The sequence below is a fragment of the Ylistrum balloti genome, unplaced genomic scaffold (genome assembly GCF_031769215.1).
Source record: "Ylistrum balloti isolate Yb309-2 unplaced genomic scaffold, AGI_CSIRO_Ybal_v1 Utg370780, whole genome shotgun sequence".
Taxonomy (NCBI): domain Eukaryota; kingdom Metazoa; phylum Mollusca; class Bivalvia; order Pectinida; family Pectinidae; genus Ylistrum; species Ylistrum balloti.
Genome location: NW_026782456.1, coordinates 1,177,295 through 1,196,298, shown reverse-complemented (window position 1 = coordinate 1,196,298; position 19,004 = coordinate 1,177,295). Strand labels below are relative to the sequence as shown.

Genomic DNA, 19,004 nt, shown 5'->3' with positions numbered 1-19,004 from the left:
AAAATGAGAGAATTAGATTTTCATTTTTTAGAATTTAATTTACACACCTTTATAATATGCATTTAGTTTCAAAAAAGTGCAGAAGTGCTCTCATGATTTTTGGCTATTTGTATAGTGTGATCTAGAATTTCTGTTTGATTTACAGTACAGAAATGTATGCATTAGGACAAGCTTTACTGATTAGACATAGAGCCAGAATGAGTGTTACGCATGTCAAGATTATAACAATGCAGTGTTATGGCAATGCATACAGACATTTACTTCAAATATTTTTCAGTATATTTTTGTAGCACAAAACAATAAACATATATAGTAAAAAATATATATTTGAACAAAAAAAAAGAATTTGTCATTTTCTGTAAAAAGATGCAAAATAATCATTTACTTTCTCATTTTTATTTTTGTTTTCCATGTCACATCACTAATGTTGAAAATAGAATCCCATCATTCATTAAATACAGTTGATACAGTCACATTTTACAATGCAGTGGAGTCCTAGGAAATGGTATTGTGTCTCGTATATTCCTAACACCAGTTATAAACTGCAGATATCGCTCGAATCCCATACCAAATCCACCATGGGGAACAGTTCCATATTTCCTCAGGTCAAGATACCTGTAAATACAAAACAAACATTGCATATATATTTCTGTTCTTTATATAAATGTTTAGCAGCAGTCCCTGGTTAACACCTAGAAGCATATAAAATGATCTTTCTTAACTATATTGTGCCCAAGACACATAAGACAGAAGTTTCCAGCGGCCAGATGCCTTCATATATAAAACATTTTCTTGTCTGCCGTTATGACTTTCAAATTGACAATCTATATGTTCCATCACTTATGTTCCAGACAAGTTCTATGTTACTGAAAACTGGCAAAGATACTAGTATGTAAAGCTATTTATATCTAAAAAAGATTTGAGACACTTGCCATCCAAGTTGCTCATCCTGACCAACAGCCTTCAGCTTGCGCTCCAAATGGTCAAATCGATGTTCCCTGAGTGTACCACCAAACAGTTCACCTACTTCTGGTACTAGTAGGTCCACAGCTGCAGCCTGAAGGATGGACAGATGTGTAGACATATACCATACATTTGTTTATCCTTTTCAATTACAATCTAGTTATGGTTTATTTAATGCAATGAAAACAAATGTCAGCCTTTTTCTTACTTAAAGAATATACTTTCAACTTATAGTTTCACTTTCAACAGTTTAACTTTTCATCAGCATATGAATTCATGTATCAACATACCGTTCTGTTATCTGTGTTTTCAAGGGCATAAAATGGTTTAATTGAAGCAGGAAAGTCTGTCAGAAAGACGGGAACAGTGCCACAATGTTTCACTAAATACCTCTCATGTTCCTTCTTCAGGTCATCTCCCCACTTTATCAAACAAATAGATACATAAGCACATACGATCTGTTCATCTATTGATCAACTAATGACACATGTCAAAGTTTTTCTATTAAGGAAATGGATGAAACAACTGCAGTTATTATTTTTCTTATTTTTTGTACAATTTACTTGTTTATTCAGTTGTAGACCAGTGATTGTTACAAATGTGAAATGTAAGCCTTTAGACTATGTCAGTTAAATCACAACCCAAACATGTTCTTTATGGTAAATTATACAAAGTCATATTTGTCAATAAATCAATATTTGAGGTGTTCTTTGTTTGTTTCTATATTTTGGTATCGTTACCTTTACTTCTACATCAAACTTTTTCTTCTTCTTTTCCAGGATTTTGACAGCATCAGTGTACGACATTCTGAATAAAATTAACAAAAAATCAAAACAATGTAAATCCTAGACAGCATTGGAAAAATAATAAAGAGAGTTGTCAATACTTACACAAGCTCTTGTGTATCAAAATGTTCATAAATACTAAACCAGCCAGCATGTGTTAAGATTACATTGAATTTGAAAAATTTATTTTTCATTTCCATTTTTATGCATAATTATTTTTCAAACATATCCAATCCATGTTCACGGTGAATGAATGTATCCATGTTATCTCAAGTGCTAAGTTATCAACACCACTTTATTTTTTTCTGAAGGATATACAATGTAATATTGTATCTAAACGGATCAACATGTCTATGTCTATGTAATACCTTTGTTGTAAGTACATTGTTTATAGCACAAAAGGTGACAATATATTTAAAACAATGGGCAAATAGGTACTGAAGTTCATAATGGCCTTTGTAATGAGAAGAAAACAATTACTGAGGTTACAAAACATGTTTAAAAAAGATGTGACAATTCAATTATATTCAATAGACAATTCTTGAAATTAAGTACATACTATTAAATTAAGTACATACTATTAAATTAAGTACATGCTATTGAATGTGAAGATTAATTTACCTCACAAATTCTTTCTCCATCATTGCAGTTATATTATTCTGAAAACGTAAGGAACAAATTACAAAGCAGTCACAAAAAAGGTATATTTATGAAACAGCTACAATGTAAGGGATACATAAGACGGAGTTTATATTATCACCAAAAGCTCTTTATTTAATCAGACTATCTTGTGTCTTTCCCTGATCATCAAAATAAATCATCATGCATTTATTTTTCACTCTGAAATTTACATGTGTCTATTGCATAAAATTTACCAGCTTTTTTGTTTTACTTAATCTGAATGAGACATGTACATAGTGACAATGATACATAATAACTTAGGGACTGATAGAACCTGCACTTGATTTTGTTAAAATACTGACACCTATAAAGTGACATTGATAAATAATAAACATGGGACTGCTAGAGTCTGCAGTTGAACTTACAGTGTGTTGTCTATCATCTATATAATTAGCTATGAAATTAACTTCCTCTTCTGAATTTTCATAGATCTCCTTTGTCGAAAATTTCACCAGATCTTCCATCACCTATAAATAACAAACGAAACATGTTTAACAAGACATCATAAAAATGGTGACAAAAACGGTGGGAATGTGACCAAAATGAACTTATTAATTAATAAATTATGACTTTGATATCAATTTTTTTCTAATGAAGCTCAACTGGTACATAGTTACAAATGAAAACCAGAAATTCTTGTCTGCTTTCCTAGTGGATTTAGTGAACAGCCAGATTTTATCATATTTGTGTATCATGTAATTATATTAACTATATTACCGTGGTTCCTCTATTGGTGTTTACATATAAATAAAACACATTGTAACAATGTAATTATACCAGAATTATAAACACTTCACTATATATAATACATAGTAAATTCTCTATATGAATTCTGCAATAAGTGGGTCTTGTTGATCTACAGTTGGTATTTTTTTTATTACCTGTAAAATACCACTTAAATAATTGATAAATGAATAAATGGGAAGAAAAAAGTGCAGCAGTGTTTGATCCTTCCATGTGAGATATTGACGACTTTACAAATACACATTTAAAGTGAAAGTTTGTAGCACACATGTTTACATGCTAGGATATAATCACCAACTAGAAAACAATACAATTGGTATGTATTACATCTTAACACTATCACAAGATATTCTTACAACTTATCCAAATTCTCCTTCAGACTTGTCATATATATTTTGCATCTCTTTACATTTTATATTCTACACACAGATTTCTGTTAAAACGAGTAAAAATAAGAAATCAATTTAATCATTGTCTGAAGATACAGACCGTAAGTAAACCTTCAAGGTCATTGAGAAAGGCGACCTCTCCCTCAACCATGTAAAACTCTGACAGGTGATATCTTCCACTGGACTGACTCTCTGCACGAAATGCTGGGCCAAAGTTGTAGACCTTGCCAAAAGTCCTGTAAGTTGCAAAAGTCTGCATGAGTATTTTGCAAATAACATGACAACTAGTAACTGTACTTAACTGAAAAACAAATACATAAAAATATAGAATACAAAGAAACCCTACACAGCACAGCTCAGATTTTACACAAGTTGCAGACTGAGACAAACTATAAGCCCCTACCTTCTAACACCTTGACCTACATACATGTGTAATAAGGAGGAGTAATGAAACACCCTGCCACTCTGCGGTTTGAACTAGCGACCCTTTGGTCTCTAGCCGGACACTCTACTTTTCGACTAAAGGAAGTAATTACACAACCTGTACTATCAACATCTACACTAATCCCTCCAAAACAAATTAGTCTTTGACCCCGAAGACAACAACAATCCAGGTTCGATATCTCCAAGGAAGCATCTCAATCTCCTAAAACTTCTATGTAAGGTACTAGTAGTCAACTGCACCGAATCGGTAATAGGAAGGAGTAATGATAAACACCTTGTCACCTCTGGAGTTGAACTATCGACCCTTTGTTCTCTAACCAGACACTCTACTGCGTGACAACCCTTTGTCCTCTAACCAGACACTCGACTGTGTGACAACCCTTTGGTCTCTAACCTGACACTCTACTGTGTGACAACCCTTCGGTCTCTAACCAGACACTCTACTGTGTTACAACCCTTTGTCCTCTAACCAGACACTCTACTGTGTGACAACCCTTTGGTCTCTAACCAGACACTCTACTGTGTGACAACCCTTTGGTCTCTAACCAGACACTCTACTGTGTGACAACCCCTTGGTCTCTAACCAGACACTCTACTGTGTGACAACCCCTTGGTCTCTAACCCAACACTCTACTGTGTGACAACCCTTTGTTCTCTAACCAGACACTCTACTGCAAGACTAAAGGGAAATTCCTACTAGCTATTGCTAGTAAGGCGACATATACACTTAACTTCTACAATGTTCACTTCTAAATTCTCAAACTGAATGCATTGTTTCATCATCAGAAGTTTGTAGATTCATATGGCTACAGAAGCAGGATGTTTATACTGATTAAATTTATATTCCAGTAACAATGTGCCACTGTGCTTAGGCTGGCAACAAAATCCAATATTCTAATGGGTACGTGCGTGTGTATCTTAACAGGTGTATGGGCAAAGGGAGGTAACACATAAAATTTTCCTTCATGTACCTGTATACATTGTCACACCAGTGTATGACAGCTCTAATTTTGATCTTCCGGGACTATTGAAGGCTAATCAAAGTAGTTGAAAATACATACTGTCAAAATATTTTTCATGCTTTTAATGACCATATCATTTCTGCATAATCAAGTAATGTTAGATTTCAAAAAGCAGAAAATTTTATACCCGAGGAATGATTCCAGATGCAGTTGGCCTGACACTGTTAAAAACACAGGACATTTGAAGAAGTCCTTATTCTTTTTTCCAGAAGCAGCCATTTCTTGTATCTCCTTATCTACAATTTCATCCACCAGATCTTCATCATGAGGCTACAACCAAGTTAATATATTGATTTTAAAAAGATGTTCAATAATCAAAAAAATGCAAAACACAAGGATTTTGTAACTGTAACAAGCTGATATACACAACTCTAATATACACTTACATTTTACGATGTTTGTGATTCTGAACAATAAACTGACTTAAAACATCGATGGGATATGGAATGAAGCCACAAACATACAAATGTGAATTTGAAGAAAATAAGAATTTTATATCATAAAATTGATACATTGGTATATCTATAAACAAGACATCCTGTCTATTGTCGTCAAATAATCAACAAATCTACTTTACTCCAATAATACTAACATAGTATTCACGTTTTACAGGTCTTAAGAATGCTGCCCTTAAGCAGGAAGGGAGATAATTCAAACTGAATTCAAGCAAGAATCATAAAAATATTATGGCTGCTTTCGCATAACCCAGTTGAAACAGTTAGGTGGTCTGGAATTATTCCACTCTACAGGAACGCATATGTACCGGATGTTGGACCTGATAAATGTAAATCTCAAAATGCACAGTTTCAAGCATAAAAAAAAATAACAAAAATTAAACTAATACTTTATAGCACAATGCTCCCGAAAAAATGTGAGTGCACGACCCTACTTTATGCTCAAATTTTGAAAACTAATGATATTCAGCAAGTTTTTCTTGCAGGTTCAACCAGTCCAACTATTTCAACCGCTTACATGAAAGCAACCTATCTTTGCATTTCATAAAAAAGAAGGATTGGGAACATATTTACAGGTTAAATGGTGCTTTGATGTTTGAAGCTTTTTTTAAAGTTGTACTGATTTCCCTACCTTCACAGAGAAGACTTCCCCAGCTCCTTCACAGTCATTGGATGTTAGCATCGGTGTGTGGACGTAAAGGAAATTGTTCACCTATATCATATAAAAAATTTACACTATAGTAAGGTAGAAAAATTGTTTAATTGTATATTTGAACTAAAACCAAAGGTCTGATCGGCTAATTACACATGTAGTACTGAAAATGAAAATTTCAACATTGTGGTATATTTCTGTTTTTTGTTTTGTTTTTTTTTTCTCATTGAAAACGCAAATGATCATTTTGTACCCACTAGAGTATCTTCATACAACACCATTTAGCTTTGGAATTTAAAGAATTGTACTGGAGTTGTAAAAGAAGTTAACATTATTCACTCTGGGCTCCCTTAACCACAACACTAATGCAGTGGTGCCCAGATTTAATAGTTTTATTTCCCTTTCCCTATGAATCCTTCTGACCAAGCTTTGCTAAAATCCATTATTGGAACAGTGCATTATAGTTAAAGTAGTTACCTGAAAGAATTTGTGAATGGCCATGGTTGCTGCATTTCTTACTCTAAATATAGAACTGTTGACCTTTGACCTTGGTCGCAGATGCAAATATTCCCGCGTTGTGTCCAGAGGTTGTTTAGCTTTTGCTGGACCGATTGGAAACTGAAAGATAAAAAGTTATAAACTTTTCATGTTTATGCATAAAATCATTCCATTTACCAATACCAATACTGGTATTACAAATGTAAAGAACTAACTATTGCGGGTTATAAAAGTTGATCAAGAAGGTATAAGCTGATGATTTACATCAAATTCATGAAAATTCATCAAAAACATGAAATGTTGAAATCACAGTGAACAGCCACACACATATACAGTGTAGCTGCATGCCCAATTAATAGTTGTTTTCTTATGATATACGGAATAAAGAAATAACAATAAATAAAAGTAAAAGACTAAGAACCACTTTATCATATTGTTTATTTCTACACTAATGTATGTTTCATGAAGTAGAGTATATAAACTTATGTAAGAAGCAGAACTTTTGAACATACACTATTATCACTTGTGCCGATGACTTCAACTTTCTTGGCTAGCAATTCCCATTTCTGTAAACTGCCTGGACTCCTAATTAAGTTTCCAGATACGTTGACACTTCCACCATGGCAAGTTACCCTTGGAAAAAGAAAGCCATATTGACTATAGTTCTGAACTGAACATTATTCCTGTTGTTGACAACAATTTCAGAGTTATAAACCACTTTACAATTATGTTTTTTTATATTTCACATTTTTTCAGAAACATGTTATCTAAATTTGAAACAACACCTTTAAGCATAACATATACATTTCATGTTATTCTCTAAGATATGAATATTATATTTACATTTGTAAGGCATACCTTCTGAAATAACTTAAATATTTTCATAAACTGCATGTGAATCATGACAGAATATTTCAGGTCTACATTTCGTTTTACATTTCTAGTATAATATCATATCATCAGGTTACTACAATGAAACCAAATACATGTATCTCCATATAGACACCAGTGAACCAGAAATAAAATTTGTTCTCTACAAGTTTTGCTACTAGAATACAACAAGGTTATATAATGCCCCTCAAGAAATGACCTTATCCTCATGAGGTTTATCAGTGTAAAGCAAACTATTCTGGAACAAGCTAAACCACACATTTTGCAACATTTTCAGGCTCAACTAATAGATCTCAAAAGATGTTATCTTACGCCAGTTTTTACCAGGGTAAAACATCAGGACCTTAAGCCATTCCCAATATTGGTAAACTTGCATGTTTTTTTTTGTGTTAAATTGTTAATGACTCACAGGATGTTTGAATCAACGACTGATCCAAATGCTTGCCAGATTTCTTTATACTGAAATTATCAGATTTAAGAATGTTAAAATATTAATTTCCAATCACTGCACATCCAATGGAAGCCCCCTTACAGTTTTCTATGTTTAAAATCTTTAATTTATGGACCTTGACATTGTATATCATCGTCATTCTGATCACTAATGTTGGATAAGGCTGTTAACTCACTTTTCCGAAATGTCACCATCTATTACAACTTGAAGATGCTTAGATGTTGATCCATCTGTTAAGTGCATAAAGGTAACACTTCTGTGTTTCTGTACAGCAAGAATCCACCCCTGAAAATTTTTTTTTTTAATGATATATGCTTAAAACAATCTACAACCAGATAAACATGTAGAGAGGATTAGTAAAGTCTCTGCCTGTTATCAGGCCCATTTGTATTTATATTTATAAAATAATAACGGGAAAAAAAGATCCCTAGTTTGATCTGTATTTGTTCTTTAAAAGTTGGGTCTTTCCCTTTCTTTTCTCTGTTCAAAATCATCATTGTATGAGTATGTAATTGAATTCATTTAATAAGTTAATAACACAAATTATATTTTATTCCTCTCAAAAGATACTGAGAGTGAGATCTTTAACATGTTTAACTGTCAAATCCAAAATTGTCATCTGTCAGTTGTTTTGTTTAGTCCTAAAATCAAAAGGGCAAAACTTCCTGTTGGGGCCAAATTCAAAAGGTATATCTAGGAGCCAAAGGGAACTTACATATAAATTTAAGAAAGATTCATCCTGTACTTCTTAAGAAATAGCTTCAACAATTTTTGTTCCGATCAGTCCTAAACTCAATAGGCCTGATTCTACATTAGTTTGTTTTGAAATAATTGCATAAAACTGAAACCAGAAGACATGTTCAAGTAGTATCTGGGTATGGTAAGCATCATCAAGCAGTTACAATGTAGTTATAATGAAATGTACCATCATTTTGAAATAAAAATACTTTTCATAAATTGCAACCAAATGGGTATTATCTTTTTAATATTACCCAGTAACCAATATAACAGTATATTATTGTGTAATTGTCTTCTATTTTTACTCACATTACAAACAGTTTATAAGCAATGGAGGCGATAAAGTTTGCAATTTTTACAAAAAAAAAAAAAAAAACAAAACAAAACAACAACAAGCTTGCGAATTATTCACTATTTGCATAAAATATACAATGTTGCATTGGTAAATAGGCCATGTCAAAAATATGATATCCTTTGCTGTTGCAAATACTTAAATGAATTTTATGGGTGTCTATTTCAAACATTCAAGTAACTTATTGGTCACTGACACTGAAAGCAATCACTGTTCCGCTAATGCACGAACCACAGTTATGAAGATAAAACCATCATTTATTTTTTAATTTGAAACGGGTTTTACTTCCACTATTACGGCTTTTCAGCGGACGACACCTGTTCATCGAATAATTTAGGCACGGAAATGATTTATATACCACCCAAGAAGAATATTTATATAGGTTCTGCGAGGTTGTCCTCAACCTGGTGGATGATAATGCCATATCTTTATTTTACCTTAACCGATATTCCTTTAATTTCATTCTGTTCTTCTGACGTATTGAGTATCTCATTTATGGATTGTCGTAAATTGCTATAATTACAAAATGTCAATTTGTGTTTTGCTCTGAATCGCTTGAAAGCTCCAAGAAAATAGTTTCCCGGCTTTCTGATCAAGGGCGCAGCCATGTTTCTTCTCCGCATAGACTGGAACAATGACAAAACTAAATACCGGTCAAATGCTAATCTAACTAATATGCCGTTATCTATTTTTCATTAAAAATTGCATTAGCTGAAGTAAATATATATTCCAATAATGAATCCAGAAAAAATGGGAAGCATTCACTGCGTTCTAGAAGTCATGTGCTAGAAGGTGAAGGTCGTCTTAAGTGGGAAGAGGAGAACGACCGACATCCAGATAAGCACTTGGAAACATTTCCCTATGAAATGGGGTGCTGTTTTAGCAGCGACGAGGAAAAGGATTATTTGGTGATTTACTTATTTACTTTGACATTTTCATAAGTCTTACTTTATGAGGCGTCATCGGGTCTTTGTCGTCTGCACGGTTTTGACAGGATGAGGGAGGGGGCGAAGTCGTTTGTTTATCGGTCAACAGAATCAGATCACAGTAGTGTCGTACATCTTATATGTGATATGATAGCAAATACTAATATAGCAGGAAAACTAATGCTTTTTACAAACAGCATGTCGGCGTTTTATGAAACATAATTGTTATCACTTTACCTTACAAAAATCTGGTGACTGAGTACAGATCAAGGGCCGAATCATCTTTTCAAATTATACCGGTACCGTTTTATAGAAGATTCACACTAAGCGGAAGAGTCTTAATAAAATGACAGCCTAAAATCTTATGAAATGGTCAATATTGTTTTACCTTATTTCAATTGAACAAATATTTCAGAAGCATAATACATGGAAATACATATCCTTACTAACAACCAAGCAGATAATCATAAATAGTAATATCTGTTATATTGTGCGAGTTCAATGAATACTGAGATTTTTAAATGAATAAATTCCAACTTGATCAAAAAGCGGATATTTGCTCCATTGTTATAGTATATCAAAGTATGCACTTTATCAATTTAAAGTTACCTGGAAGTATTGATTAAATGAGTATACATTGTTTATTTTGTGACAAATTTTGTGACGCACAAGGTATACATACTCTTTAACATCATACTATAGCATATACCTATGGATTAATACTGGGTAACTTTCAAAATAAAATCCATTGTTTATTTTTCAAGTGTAACATTTTATTCCCATACTGAGAAAATTGCAGTTCATATCAATGGATGATGTCAGCTTCATCCAGAACAGAAGCCAGAAATTGGTCATTTTCACAGATTGATTAAAAAAATCAGAAAGTTTAAGAAAACATTTTAAATTATATACTGTTGCACATGGTTTATATAGCAATTACTGTGGGGTGCAAATTCATCATTGTGCTTTTCAAAAAAGCTTTAATGCATAAAATTCTAATTATGCAAAATTTAGCTCAGTACATTTACAATATTTAGACGACGCCAAAACACCCATTTCCAAAATTCTGATGAGTCCCATTTTGTTGAGATATATATTTGGGCCTCAAATTTTGAGTTACCCTAGTAATCCTACATTAGTCCAGGACACAAATATCAGGGCTCTCGATCTGCCAGATTTGGGGCCGAATTCCCAATGCAAAATAGTATCTTTTTTTCCCAATTTAGACCCCAAGTTTTCTTAATTCTTAGGAAAACACTGTTATTTTTCTCAATTCTAAGTGCCCAGGGCATCAGTCCCAAAATGGGGTGTGAGGGCCCTGAATATGAATGCCGAAAATCAGTATACAATCTACATACATGTATTGTTGTTTACATACAATATATAATTGTTATTTAGAAATAGGAACACTTTTAATGGTGTTTTTGTTTTCTTTCTTTTTTCAGAATTCTGATGCCAATGAAACTTCTAGACTATTAGGAGACCCTGTGAGTAACAATTCAACTCCACAGACACAAATTGGGTAAATATTTGTTTATCAAATACAAAATATTGTACAAGCTGTTGAGCTGTTATATTGAGGAAGCACTTTTAGAGACGACTAAAACCATCACTTTAGATGTCAAATGTTATTTCTAGTTCAGATTCAGGGGAAATGTATTGTACATATAATATGGATTATTTGAAATTCATTTTGTAGAGTTCACTTGTTTGTAAATTTCTGGAACAATTGAGTTTTTTTTATCAGATTTCTTGTGGTTCCACTCCAATTTCTTATGATCACATGTATGTCTTTAGCATGGCTTAATTGAAAATGTCCATGTTCTGTGCTACATTTTAATTTCTGTTGGCTATATTCAACAGTCAACTGTGAAGAGGGTATTGAATTTTTAAAGATATTATATTGGGAATGAGATGATATTGATAGTTCTACCATACAATTACATTGTTACATTTCAAGATCATTACCAAATATTGTTTGAAAAACAAACAGTGTTTGAAACCCCTATGATTTCTGTTCCACATAATATAGTGTACAGTAATTTTTTTCAATACTTTCAGAGATGGATATAACTCAATTGCACAGCAACACTCACAGAAAGGGGACGAACAGTCTGCATTGGAAAGAATACTTCACAATACAGCCAGGTAGTGTTTTTTATTGTATATTTATCATAATACACCAAAAATTCTTACTCTGTCATACTTACCAAACCCCACTTATTAGGAGGGAGACTCTAATTATTTTCCTCAATTTTTAGCCCACCATCATCATGGTGGGCTATTTAAGTCGCTCTGCATCTGTGGTCTGTCCATCGGTAAACAATTTTTGTAATAGTTATTTCTTGAGAAGTATAAGATGGATCTTTCTCAAATTGCATATGTAGGTTCCCCTTTGTCCCTAGTTGTGCCTGTTCGATTTTGGGACTGATAAGAAAAACAAAATGGCTGACAAACTGCCATCTTGTACTTTAACTTTGAAAGTTTGTTATTGCTAGTTCTTGAGAAGTACTGGATGGATCTTTCTTAAATTTCATACCTATGTTCCCTTTCATCTCTTCTTGTGCTTGTTTGATTTTGAGACTGATCAGAAGAAACAAAATGGCTTTCAGATGGCCAATTTTGATTTGGCAGGTAAAGATTATCATGGCTATTTCTGCAAAGGAATGATCAAATGTCTTATCATTAAGAGCAAAAACAGAGAAGAGAAAAGAAGGGAAAAGATCCAACTTTCATAGAGCATATAAAGATCAAACAATGGTGGGCGTCAAGATCCCTCTGGGATCTCTTGTAGAACTAGATTTATTCAAAAATCAAATTATGGTAATTTCAAAATGTTGTCAAGTATTGTCTGTTAATGTAAAGTTATAATCGTTAAAAAATAATAAGATTGGCTGCATTTTTTTCCAGAATAGATTCTTAATAATTCTTCAAATATGAAGCCTAAATATTGTAGACATACTTTTTCAATGTTTTGAATATGATGGCATGTTTATGTTTGTTTCTTTAGAAACGTAATAGATGTTGGTGCTATTGATGGCCAAACTGTAGAAAACCAAGAATACCATGACCGGTCACAGCAGTATAGGTCGGTATCAGTTTATATGTGTAGGAAGATTAATTTATGAAAAAAATCGTGTGATAATTGTTGAGATGTACTCAGTTTATTAGCTGCCACAGCTGTAATATGTTGCACTACTAACTCCATGCTGTGATTGTAGATAAATGATTTGATAAATGATGGAAAATTCTCATAAAATTTAATCCAAGTAAATGAATAAGATATTCCTATCATGGAACAAAGGATATTTATAGATGTTCATGTCCGATTTATTGGAATACTAGTATATGTATGAGATGTAGATTTTGGAAGTTTGACAGTAAATAACGATTTGTTTTTGGTTACTTTCATTGGTCTTCATACATGTAAACAAAATTGATATACCGGATAAATCATAGAATTAATTTTCTGAGAACAGTGCTCCCTGCATTGGTTTGAATGGTTTTTCCATTACCCTGATGGTTTCAAATAAAAAAAAAACAAGACATATTAATTACTTATCAGTTATAAACATTTTCTAGAATTTTACAAAGTTTATTAATTCATTTATTTCCTAAATAGAACTACCCGCAAAACATTATCACCAATGGTAAGATTCTTTTTCTGGTAGCCTTCAATTAATACAGAGGAAGCATTTGCAAATAATTAATTTGAAAATCATATTTTGGCAGTGGTCGACTTAATATGAAGTTGGGCACTTCGGGCAGGGGACGCAGTTACAAGAACATGTTACCAAACAGTACAGCAACACCACAAGTAACTCTCTCTCAGCCTCCTGTCGCCATTGCTGATGTACAACTGGTATGAGTTTTTTTGGGAGTTTTTGCTCTTTGCTTTTTTGCTTCATGTGATCTATTGACTTAATGAAGATATGTATAAGATTAATCTCCGAGTAATTTGATGTGTCCGTTAATAAAAGTACATAAGTTTAATTATTTATCATTTAATTGGCCTGTTGTGCCAACTCATATGACCATGTCATAGATATCATTGGAGACAACTGTAATAATATTTTTGTTGAAATCATTTTTTTGAAATTATTGAACTCATTTAATACATTCCATATTGCATGGGCATGCAATATCCTCTGTATTTTACATGTGTGATCACAACAAAGTTATTGTATTTTTATCATGTGATTTGTTTTTGTTTAGATAACAAATGTAGCAGAAAGACTAAGTAAAGCAGTAAAGGAAGTGAAGGTGGAGCACAAGGAGGACCTGGTCGTCCCATTCGGAGTTCCTTGATATCAACAACAGCGCTACTAGTTCACTCTCTAAACATTAATAATGATTATTCCGGTTTAACATCTATCCGATCCCATTTGGGATGCCACCCATATAATTTGTTTGATAATATGTATAAACATAACAGGCAGAGAACCCATCCATTGACATGAAAGTGATCAATTTAAAGATCCTTTAAAAAGACTTTTTTAATGGAATTGTTCTAACATGCATACACCAACATAAAATCAATACCTTCCGACACTGAAAAACAAAGTGCTGTTCGCAAGTTACTTCCCTTCCATCAATAATGTAAACAAGACGGTTGGATTTTTTTTTTTTTTATCTCAATTAAGTTGTTTGTTCTTAAAAGTCTGTATAACTGACACCAGTCGTTTGAATTTTGATAAAACTGTTTTGTATGTATTCATATAGTTATCTTTCAATGAAATTTAACATGAGATAATTTGAATAATATTGCAAAACCTTAAAGTCTGCATATTTTTTAGAAATATATCATACAGAGTATGTACCTTTGTATAAAAAATGTGACTAACTTTATGCGTTGTGGGTCATGTATAGCAATGAGCTTTCAATGAAAATGTCACCTTACACCCAGACTCTTTCCTTGAAGTGCAATCTATCTGCTCTCTGTTTAAAACTGAATTATGTACATGTATTTATACCGTGTATGTAACTAATATTCCATTACATACAGCATTTACTTCATGGCTGTAAGAGGAAGGTATGTAAGGCGAACTTAAATAAGAATAGGTTGTATTGTCAGTGTTACCATGGTGTTGAATTCACAAGTATATTGTACTAGAAATTTTGCATTATCTAATCATGATTTGAACAGTCATTCCTCTAAAAGTACTCATATATTTAAGCTTAAAGCTTCTCATTTTTGTATCGTTTACTTTGCGATTTTGGCACAAGTTGCTGAAAGCTTGATAGAGTTAACCAGATGTTAGCTAGGATTTCAAAATATTTATGGAAAAAAAGTTGGGAATACCTGTTGAGACAGTTTAGATTGATATTAATAGTGTCAGTTTGGGTTTAAAAGTTTTTTTATTAGTGGCAACAATTCAAATTTTTGAGCAACTGGGGCCTGATCCCTGTTGTTCAGATGTCGGTGACAGTTCAGTGGTAACTGAAAAAGCTCAAATTTTCACAACAGAAATGATAAAGATTTCAAGGCAAACAAGGGGCTGAACTGTACCATTCAAGCCTGTTTTATCATATCTAGTTGTGAAATGATACAGGTTAGTTTACACTATCCACTGGTCAGACCTTTCCAAAATTTGAGCAGTTTGGACCAGTGAACCATGTTATTGGCACTTAGGATCATCTTGTTCATAGTCTTTCAGTTCAAATACCTAGTCTGTTGGAATTGTGTGCCCTTAGAAAATATTTACACTGAAAGTGGTCATGTGTGATGTTATGTCATTGCTAAGGTACATTTGTTCTCAGTGATATGGTCAATGACAAAGAAATTCAATCATGCAATGTGAAATGTATTTTGGACATTTTTTTATGAGAAAGTAAATACACAAACTGGTAAAAACATTAAAAAAAGCAATATGTTGTTTAATAGTTTTCCTCACTAAATCCTTCCCTCCCACTCTCCTCCCAACCCCTACCCCTGCAAAAAGTGTCATGAAAAACGTGTGTCTGAAAAGTATGAGCATTGTATATAGTAAGTATGGTTGAGATTATTGTACATAGTTGTATTTATCACCGACACATGTTAGTGGGAGTAAGCGCTAACCAAAAATATCACTGGACAAGGTGCAGGCAAGACTTCACTGTCACATTTAATGAAGTTTGGTGCATGGTATGTATGAGTGTATCAGTTCTATGAACTGTGTGTGATAGCATGTACCGACAATCCTTACTCAGTGCTATTTACACACCAAAAGCTAACATCAGTTTTACATTATTTTCAAATATGAGAGGTGATATCAGTGAAGATTTCTTGTTAATTTGATGACAATTATGCATGATGCAGATCAAATTACTTCTGGAATATGAATTCACTTTATGTAGAAATCTAAGGATTCATTTTGAAAGTAAATTTCAAATAATCTTGATAGTTTTTTTTTATTCCAATTTTATTAGGAATGAAGATTCTTCCAAATATTGCAAAATAGTAACAATTTGGTGGCCAGATATGACACTGCTAATAATTTCCTATTTAAGGGAACCTCCAGATGTGTGCCAATCATGTCAAGCTCTAGGTCAATAAACATTGCTCCATTATAAATGAAAGTTTCAAAAAGCAATTTTCTTTTTAAGGAATAATGCATTTTTGGTGATTCAAGTATTGTGTTTTAGCTCAGTTGGAAATGTAAGATTGTAAAGCTTTGCTGGTCTATATTGAGAGGCAGTCAAATATTTCTGTGTTTTATTTATGCAAATCTTTCCAGTCTCCTTTGTCTTGTGTCCATATTCATCTTAATACAGTATGCATTTATTAAAATTATGTGTGTATCATTCCTGTCTGTGATATAGCAAATTACATCCCGCTCATCTTAGAACTGGATTTGCTTGTATAAAAATTATAATCGAACATGCTTTTAAGACATTACATTTTTCTCACCTTCTCCAATATGATTTAATCCAAGAGGCAGAAGAAATTGATAGAGCCAAACCTGATTTAGTCTTGATTGCCATCAATATTTGATGGTAGAATTTGACATTGGATGGTAGAATTTGACATTGGATGGTAGAATCTGACATTTGATGGTAGAATTTGACATTGGATGGTAGGGTAGAATTTGACATTTGACGGTAGAATTTGACATTGGATGGTAGAATCTGACATTTGATGGGAATTTGACATTTGATGGTAGAATTTGACCTCAAAATTGGTAATTATTGGACTTGGTGGATCAGATATTCTATCCTTATGTCAAATTTGAAGGTTACTCCAAAAGTCTTAATATTTTCATTTTTAATTCAGTCAGTGTAGTCTATAATATAGTTTAGTTTGGGCTCCAAAGAACATGATAATTTAATAAAAAAAAGACTGGGGGAATAACAATTATAGAGCAATATAGAAGTCTACAAATTATCAATATCAGAGTACAAACTTAGAATGAAAAATATTTTGTGATCCTGAATATTGTATTTACAAATTACAATGTTCTAGGAACAAAACAGCTTGTCATGTGTTGCTATATGTACTTTTATATTAGAAGACCTAGTGTTTTCTGTATCTTTTTGTATGATAACCAAGAAGTGTATCTGTGTTTGCTAGATGCTGATTCAAACCAAGTTTTAATAGAACAAATTTGTTAATGGAATTCCAGTGATCAGTTTAGCTTATAATGATAGTGCATTGTGTATCTCGTGAAAGTAGAACAGTATGCTGTTGTTTTCTCTTGGTCCTGACTGTGCACACATAACATGAGAAAAAATACTCTTGTTTGGGAAATGTTTCTGCACCATTACATAGGATATCAATATGCATGCATTATCATCACCTGTATATGTGTGTTTCATTGAAGAATATTTTTCTTAGTCTACAGTAAACTTTTGAATTTTATTTCGATAGCATGTAAGTGGTTTATATGCTATAAATAACAGACTTTCTGAAGTAGTATTTACAGATATTTTAATTGAAATAGTCATAATATATTAATGCAGTTGAAATAGATAAATTACCAAAATATTGAAAAAAAACCCTTTTAATTAGGAAAACACAAATGTTGTATTTGTTAATAAATCGAAACTCTCAGGCTCTATAAATTGTCTGAGTCCTGCAATTTTCGGACAAAGTTTGTTATTAGCAATGACTTAATACTAACACTGAATGGTGCTACAGCGCATAAAATATTTACTTGGTATTTTGAATGATAGTACACAGATGTTTGATTGGAAATGAATGTGACATGCAAGCGACCTGTTGATAAAGAAAGTATTGACGTGACAAATACATTTTATTTTTTTGCAATTGAATGAAATAAATGCTAATGTATTGAAAATTCAACAAGTTGTTCGTTTTATCTGTATTGCCTGAACAAAGAATCTGTTGAACAAAAGACACTTAAGTGAATTACACCATTTGATATACTTTGATCAGACAAAGTAGAGCCAAACAATGAATGAAACTGCATCGTTCAGCTTTTTCGTACTTCTGTTACTCGTCAGTAATTATAAGGACCTCAATTGTAAGCCGATAAGAAAAATCCAAAGTATTTGGGGGGAAAAGTCAAAATCTAGACAAGTGCACCATTCCCACAATTAAACACCTTTTGTTATTTTCATGTATCAGATAATTTAAGAATAACATCAAGTACATGTGTGTTTTGCCCACTGCATTCTAGATTATCTATTTCGACAGATTTTACAGTACTGCTAACAACGGCATTGTGTTTAGAAATATGGCATTAGCAACTTCGATCTGATAACAATTTGAGTTGAAATGAATGACACTTTTTACGCCTCGCCATCAAAGATCCGGAGACACATACTTGTGAGATTTAGTCCATTCGCCCCTCTGTCCTTCACCCACGGTTAAGAAGGATTTCAGAGTGTGTCATGTACACACTGATAGGATGTTGATACTTCGCTTGAAAATCCTTTTGCTACCTAAAGACATTTCTATGAAGTCGTATTGGAAGATTATAATTTTATCATGATTTGGACTGTTGCTGTAAGTTTCCATCAAAGCAGAAGCATGCATGTTTCATCAATATATCTCTCTTTCAGACGTCAAAAT

General features: G+C 32.7%; 2 protein-coding genes across 2 annotated transcripts; one reads left to right on the top strand and one right to left on the bottom strand.

Annotated features, from left to right (window-relative positions):
* Nucleotides 1-354: 354 nt before the first annotated feature.
* Nucleotides 355-9,673, bottom strand: LOC132558339 (probable asparagine--tRNA ligase, mitochondrial). Its single transcript, XM_060222886.1, has 13 exons — nucleotides 9,503-9,673; nucleotides 8,151-8,260; nucleotides 7,146-7,266; nucleotides 6,613-6,753; nucleotides 6,115-6,195; nucleotides 5,156-5,298; nucleotides 3,663-3,798; nucleotides 2,795-2,896; nucleotides 2,370-2,407; nucleotides 1,704-1,770; nucleotides 1,254-1,385; nucleotides 933-1,057; nucleotides 355-615 (listed from the first exon to the last, which is right to left on the bottom strand). The coding sequence occupies exons 1-13, from the start codon at nucleotides 9,671-9,673 to the stop codon at nucleotides 471-473; spliced, it is 1,512 nt and encodes a 503-aa protein (XP_060078869.1). The 3' UTR covers nucleotides 355-470.
* A 196-nt stretch (nucleotides 9,674-9,869) lies between these two features.
* On the top strand, nucleotides 9,870-15,684 carry LOC132558296 (ragulator complex protein LAMTOR1-like). The gene is made up of 6 exons (XM_060222840.1): nucleotides 9,870-9,973; nucleotides 11,437-11,513; nucleotides 12,053-12,139; nucleotides 13,002-13,079; nucleotides 13,724-13,853; nucleotides 14,207-15,684. Exons 1-6 carry the CDS (start codon nucleotides 9,932-9,934, stop codon nucleotides 14,297-14,299), a joined length of 507 nt encoding a protein of 168 aa, XP_060078823.1. The 5' UTR covers nucleotides 9,870-9,931; the 3' UTR covers nucleotides 14,300-15,684.
* The last annotated feature ends 3,320 nt before the right edge of the window (nucleotides 15,685-19,004 follow it).